The 7,288-nt window shown below is 35.8% G+C and overlaps 1 protein-coding gene across 1 annotated transcript; it reads right to left on the bottom strand.

Moving 5' to 3' along the window:
• Positions 1 to 1,997: 1,997 nt before the first annotated feature.
• Positions 1,998 to 3,219, bottom strand: LOC132550334 (uncharacterized). The gene is made up of 2 exons (XM_060214379.1): positions 3,112 to 3,219; positions 1,998 to 2,934 (listed from the first exon to the last, which is right to left on the bottom strand). The coding sequence occupies exon 2, from the start codon at positions 2,930 to 2,932 to the stop codon at positions 2,579 to 2,581; it is 354 nt and encodes a 117-aa protein (XP_060070362.1). The 5' UTR covers positions 2,933 to 2,934; positions 3,112 to 3,219; the 3' UTR covers positions 1,998 to 2,578.
• Positions 3,220 to 7,288: the final 4,069 nt, after the last annotated feature.

Genomic DNA, 7,288 nt, shown 5'->3' with positions numbered 1-7,288 from the left:
CACGTTTTTTATGTAGATTTTTTAAAATCCCTTATCCGTTTAAGGATATATCTTAAACATTCGAAAGTATACATTTTAAAACACAGTTTTTAAAGAAATTGCAGACATCATTGAATTTTAAATATATGAGATATCTCGATCAATTAATCGATATCATCTCTCAATCATTTTATGTGATACTTTAAGCTTCTAAAACTTATGGATCGTTTCATTTTACTTACATTTTACTTCTCTGTTTATGTGTTTGAACGATACCACCGTTTTAACTATTTTCTATGAAATGATGTGTAGAGGTTTCATGTCACCATGACGACAGATTTCCTCACCGACATGGTACGAGGCAGTAAGATTAGTCTCCCTTGGACTATTATGAGGTAGGGGTGGGGTTGCGAAGTATGGGCTTCTAGCTATTAACTTGTCTGTTGTTGAGACCAGATGCTATCTATATACACCCCAAGTAGTCAGTCAAAATCCAAATAAAGACCTAGTTCTCGGTACTGTCACATTGGTGTACAATTAATCGTACCGAAATTGATATGTACAGAACAGCCACTCCTCGTTTTAAAATAGATTTGTGATCCTATTTTTACTTCATGTAAGGTTATAGGAAATCAATACACTGATTTTTTCTCCTGTTCTGCCAAGAATGATTTAATTTAGTGTGTCCGTTGCCGTAAATAGGTGTGTATACACGTGACAGTCTGATGTTGCAAGTCTTCTGATTATATCTGTGTCGGTCGATTAACTCTGTATAAAGAATGTGAACTTTTAATCTTGTTTGGTAAACTTACATATATATGCACAAAATTCGTCACAACACTCGACAATGCAGCCAGCTGGGTTAACCAGATGTGTCTATAATTAGTTCAGTAAAAAAACACAAAATATTTTCAATGTTTTGGCGTGAATATCCTTTATTCACTCCAATGACGCCCATCTATAATCACGTGTACGGTACATCCGTTATTTATGGAAACGAAATAAACGTGCACAACTTACCATGTTTGAAGTAAATAGTCGGAGACACTTACTTTATGTCTACCGACACCTCGGCTTATTTTTTAAAAAGTATATCTGGTATAAATTGATTCGAGCACCAGAAGTTGCATCGAAAAAATAAATTCGTCTGGTCAGTGTAAACGATCATTTTGTCGGCCATCCACAAAAATACGTCTATCATGTAGGAAACAAGCGAATTTGTAAATTAAGAGTTTCAATTAATATATGTTTGCTAGTTTGTTTAAATCAGATTCTGTTGACTGATTTTGACTCGAGGTGACAGCTATTTATGTGAACTGTTGTTAACCCTATTAGCTTGACGAGCTGTTCTTAGGTAATTTACAGGACTTTCACTGCTGGGGACGGTCTCAACAACAAATTATGAAGTGAGCATTGTGGCTATACTACTCATGGTGTTCACCACATAGCTCGAACATCAACAATCACACTTCGTAAGTCATTCAAAGTACAACTATAGACGAAAGCTATTAAAATCATTAGTCATAAATCAACACGTGACCGACATTTTAGATCTCGGTCTCGAGAGCTGGTCACGCCGCAGTTCAAGGGCATGCATATCTAGATCAAGCTAGTCATGTCTTGGGTGCGCAGACGCAACATTCGGGACGCCTCTGGATTCTTCAAGCTCATCCAACTAGGACATGTTTTGACCGATCTTGTGGGAATAGACCACGTGGTAACTTTGTTTACTAACAAAGCAATCGACCCGGCCGCGTCTGATAGGAAGCGGACAATCAACAATTCCCGTTGAATGCTAGTTGTTCGCGATCGTGTTAAAACACATCAGCGATTAATAAGCATACATTTCCGTTTATAGTTCTGTACACAGTTTTGTCTCGCATATAAATAATTTCGGAACAATCAGTGTGCCCTTATTTTTTCTGAATGCATGAAAATGTCAAGATACCACAACTAGTTCTCAAGAAGACAAACATGAAACTGTCGATGAAATATCGAGTAAATAAAATACAAATGCATTTGATTTTGTACAAAAATACGATTTAATGAATGAATACGCAATCAATGAAAAAACAAATGTAAACACGCAAAATTTCAAAACCTCACATTTCTCCCTATATATACACAATCCCGTATTCCCCCGAAATGAAAACATTTGTTCAAATTAAACTAACGTTCAAAGAGTTTCTTTTGTTCATCACATTTACACACCTTATCACAAATTTGTCAATTATGGAAATTATCGCAAATTAAATCTGTAGAGACGTGACAGAGACTAGATAAACAAAAAAAAAAAAAACTAGTGCTGACACTACTATCTGCCCTTAAATTTTACCCATCGGAACAAAGATAATGATGGTAAATTTACAATAATTTTCAATGTTTATCGACACGACTGACTTAGAATACACAGCAGTATACCTCGATTACGAACTTGTCGGTATTTCCACTTCCAATGTCCGTAGCCTTTTTCAAGATTTCCGGAAGAACTACATGGTTGCAAATTGTTCCCCAATAGTACAAATATTTACCCCAACAATTTTGTGAAATATATACATAAGCCCAGTCCGTTTTCCGGCGAGATTCAAGTCCTTTATGATTAAGATTTGAAGTCAAATGCATGGTAGAATTGTTTCTCGGATTTTAGTTGCGTCGGTTGGGAGGCGAAGTTGCTGAAGGAGAAGGTAGATATCGGAGGAGAGTTTGGCATGGCCGACGACCCTACAGAACCAACGGACAAAGTTGGGGAACCGACCGGAGAACTGGGTTCATCCACGCTTCCTTGGCGTCCGATTTGTATAGACTTCGCCTTCGCAACATTGACTTTCGGTTTCTTCGCTGGTTGATTTAGCCAATTATAATCTACTGTCTTTGGTATCGGAACAGTGTTCAGATGTGGGGCATAGTGAGGCTCGTTTCCGCCCCCGATCTTGTGGAAATGTCTCCCGTCCATGTCTGGAAGAAATAGAAAAAAAACATCTACAATACTGTCGATATTGGGGAAATACATGTGTTAACCTTTACAAAACAAACGAAAAACCGACATGTTATTAATTTGAAATGACAACCGAATAAACAACGAAAATATTAAATGGCAGTGTGACATGCAACTAAATTGAAAGTTTTACTTACCGCTTTACAATTTTTCGGTACGTAATATGAAAGTGCGTTCACTTCTTTCTCTGCAGCCTGGGTTTGTTATGGTTAGAGAAGGCGTGCATTCGTTTATATACCCAGCCCCTGTCGCGGGAAATCAAACCCCACAGAATTTTTCACGTAAACAAGACGAGCTCGAACGACCTTGAGAAGCCACGTCGGGCGAATGTGTTTACTAACACTGCTCGGCCCGGCGAACCCATCATGTGACCAGTGATTTGATCATCAACAGATATTGATTGTATTTTGAACAATGTAGACACAAGTCTGCATAGATATGTAGCAATAATAAAGACAGTAACTGTTTTTTATCGTCTTTTCATCGTGTTTAGAAATGGGATTGGCCATTTAAATGCACATGTAGTTAAGTGTGTTGTAGCCTGTAACAGACGACTTAATTAAAATGAGGTCACATATCACTGTTTTGAAATCTACAACTATAAATACACAATGATCGACAGTGACTGTGTCGTGATATCTGTTAAGCATTGTTTCTTTAACAGCAGGCATGGGATTAGCCTCGAAGGGGGTGACAGCTGCATATATTTTTGACTCACCACTTTGCTGTTTTCTGAATGTTGGCATGTATACAGTTACATAAATTACATTAACTGTATGTAACTGCCAAAATGCCGAAGACGGATTCTGCACCAACAAAGGTGCATTGCAATTTACATGCATACGTTTGATGAGCAACCAAAAGGCCTAGGAGTCCTGTATCACACAGCCGACTGAAAATTTGTTTCTCGTCCTAACTCAAAAGATCGCAGAGTAAATTTGTAGAACTAGGATACAATTTTGTGATTTCCTTTTTCAGTGAATCATAAGGGTTAATCATGGTCAATAGGTACAGGTGGGAATCTGGTGGTTTGATTCAGTTTTTATTAACGAGGAAGTTTGTCTGGACCTTCGAGAGGGCATCACAACATTTTCCCATGCTATTTCTCATAGTCCCGATGAAAGGGGGTTGGGTCAGACTCGTGTGTTTTTCACTTCAGGTCCAATGCTGGTACATGTGTATTTTTCACTTCAGGTCCAATGCTTGTACATGTGTGTTTTTCACTTCAGGTCCAATGCTTGTACATATGTATTTTTCTCTTCAGGTCCAATGCTGGTACATTTATATTCTAAAGGATGGTGATAAATTTACGCGTCACTCGTACAGCATTTGTGTAAGGATAAATCAAATCTTTCATATAACTTACTACAGCGTCACCATACTAAAAAAAGGGGTCGGACGTGACTTAACTACATTTGTTATGTATACATATTCAACCCATTTGTATCTAAAAAAAAAGATCATTATAAAGTTAGAAAACTTAACTGAAAGCGAATAGATGTTGATAATGATGTAAATTCCATTAAAAAAAAATTAACCTAAGATAACACCAATACCACAGTGAATACATACCCACGTGTTTATGTGGACTGTAGGACATTCTCGCTGTACCAGGTAAGTGTAAACAGTCTGCTCGACGCGATGAATGTTTAAACAAATAACTTACAATTTAAACCTGTAACGTAAACAATAACATGACCTATAATTGTACGGTGACCTCGTTGTGTTGTGTTTATTTGCAGAACGAAAATAGTGCTGTTGTTGGCGAATTCATCACATTGCCAAAGTTTATGTAAGAAATTAGAATAAATAAAAACTTTTTCGTTAGAAAATAAGGGTTCATACATAATCAGGAGAAATATAATTTAAAATTTTCTTTCTAAATATAATACTCTAGAGACGGACAATCTGTTGAGTTATACTTACTACATAGAGAAATGTCACAGAGAAAATGAAATGATTTCTTTCGGTTTTAACAAATAACTAACTAACCATGTCACAATAAACGGACCATTCACAGATCAGGGTTTAGTGTCAAAAGAAAAAAAACAATGATACATTGTCATGCTTTTCTATTTATGCTACGCTCCAATGATTTTGAAGTACTCACCATGCATTAAATATAACTGATAATCGTATATAGTCGTATATGAAGTCAATGGGCCTTTATATTAAAATTATACTCGCGTAAGATAAAACTATGTGCATTTTTTAAAATCATACTAAGTCCCTACATATATATATATATATTGATATTTCAAAAAAATCTGTTTATCACACCAGCCTGTGTCATTTTCAGCGGAGTCTTCATGTAGTTGTTGGTGGTTGACTCATTGCACACAATACGCGAGGCCCATTGTATACCAATAGAAAAAACACAACAGCACAGGACGGTCGAATAAGTAAACATTGCTTCAACAAGTAATGCATTAGTTAGCTAGACCGGAAAAAAAATCTTTAAAAAGATATGACACCTTTGTGCCTCAACTATCTCAAGGCTTTCTGATATTACTTACTTCAGTTATTCGTTCTGAAACGTATCGTGTCACAATATGTAAGTCTTTATAAACGTCATTAAGAAATTATCAAATAATGAAATAAAAAAAAAAGAAACCAGATCATTTAATGAAGTGATGACGATATATAACCCCAAGTTCGATCATCTGCACATGACCACAACATTCAAAATTAATCAAGAATGCAAACTTTAATGTGATATTCCCAATGGTATTCAATCAACGTGCCTGGAGATATAACGAGATGTAGCGATAGTCACGTGATTTTCAACACTAGATTGTCACATCTTTTGCCCCTGACGTGGATTTCATTTTTTCTTGATGCTTTCGATATTTACCGATTTCAACTTCTTAAGTCTCTTTCTTGACAACATCATTATCTTTTTCAAAAGAACGTGTTGTCAATCAACCCAAGTTTAAAAAATCGTCACAAGGAATTGTATCTGTCTGAACCTAACCGTACATGGCATCGAATCCGTAACCCATATCGGCCGATGACCTGTAAGGACGCACCCCTGAATGGTATTTCTGATAAGCACGTGGATTTCTGCTCGGTTAGATTACAAACAAACACTACATATTACAACAAATGTTTTGTCAGGAGATCCTCTCTTAATCAAATGATAACATTAAACTGTCACCTGTATATCATCCTCCATTTACATGTTGTTTACTAGCGGAATATGCTCGACCTACTATTAATACACTGTCAACACATTAAATATAATTCACCTATGAAACATGTAATGGATAGATAAACAATGTTCGTGAACTCAGATGTTTACATCTTAACAACACAGTCTGTTTTAGAGAGAAATATAAATCAACCACATAATTCAGAATATTTCACGAGTCGACGAATATATCATTTAACCAAGCCTCTGGCAAGTTAAAAATAATCATGAGGGATTTCATAAATCTGAAATGGAAACGAATGTACATCTTTTAATACATGGCTTAGATATTTTAACAAATATTTGTAAAAACTTGAAATTTATTACACTGACGTGACATCTGAATTAACCCAGTCTCTTTCTATGGTTACATCACAATACATATGCTTTCAAAAAATTATGACATCACAATTTAAACAATGGAAACTTTCATTTCCACTAGGTGCTGCGCGTGCTATTATTTACATTCATAGCTGGGTAGCTAAATGGTTAACGTACATGTTTTAAACATTTTCATTTTGATCTTAATAATTCCTCTTACTGACATTTTTTGTGTGTGGATTATACAACTAAAGTTTTCTGAATAAAGGCATTCTAGTAGCCAATAATGCTGGCAGAACTTTAGCATTATGCAAGCTGCAAAAATGTTAATAATTTTTATAAAACTTTTATTACACATAATCAATTTCATGACACATAGTCATCATTTTAATTTTCAAGAATGCCATACATTATAATTCTAAGGGTTCCAAGCTGGTTTAGTAATAAATATATCCATATTTACATATAAATTCCAAGAGATACTTTATCGTAATACTTAAAAGATCTACCATTATGTAAAATATAGAATATAATTGATGACTTCAAGTTGTGCGTCACACCATCAGTTAAATGAACTTATCGGTGTAGATTTTAAGGTGAGCTGTGAGTCACTCCTGATTATCTACGATACATGTATATAATTGTCCAGTCAGCTGATTTCTATTGGTCTCGCGCCGGGGTAAACAACACCGCGGTCGTTAGTAAGAGGTCATTCACGAGCATGTAAACACGGTCCGGAAGTTCACTGCGCCATAATGTTTTTTATGTTGATGCTATTCAGGTCAGACTATCATACTATCCTA

The sequence above is a fragment of the Ylistrum balloti genome, unplaced genomic scaffold (assembly GCF_031769215.1).
Source record: "Ylistrum balloti isolate Yb309-2 unplaced genomic scaffold, AGI_CSIRO_Ybal_v1 Utg370120, whole genome shotgun sequence".
Lineage (NCBI taxonomy): Eukaryota > Metazoa > Mollusca > Bivalvia > Pectinida > Pectinidae > Ylistrum > Ylistrum balloti.
The sequence above is the reverse complement of the archived record's forward strand: the minus strand, read 5'-3'. Positions and strand labels throughout refer to the sequence as shown.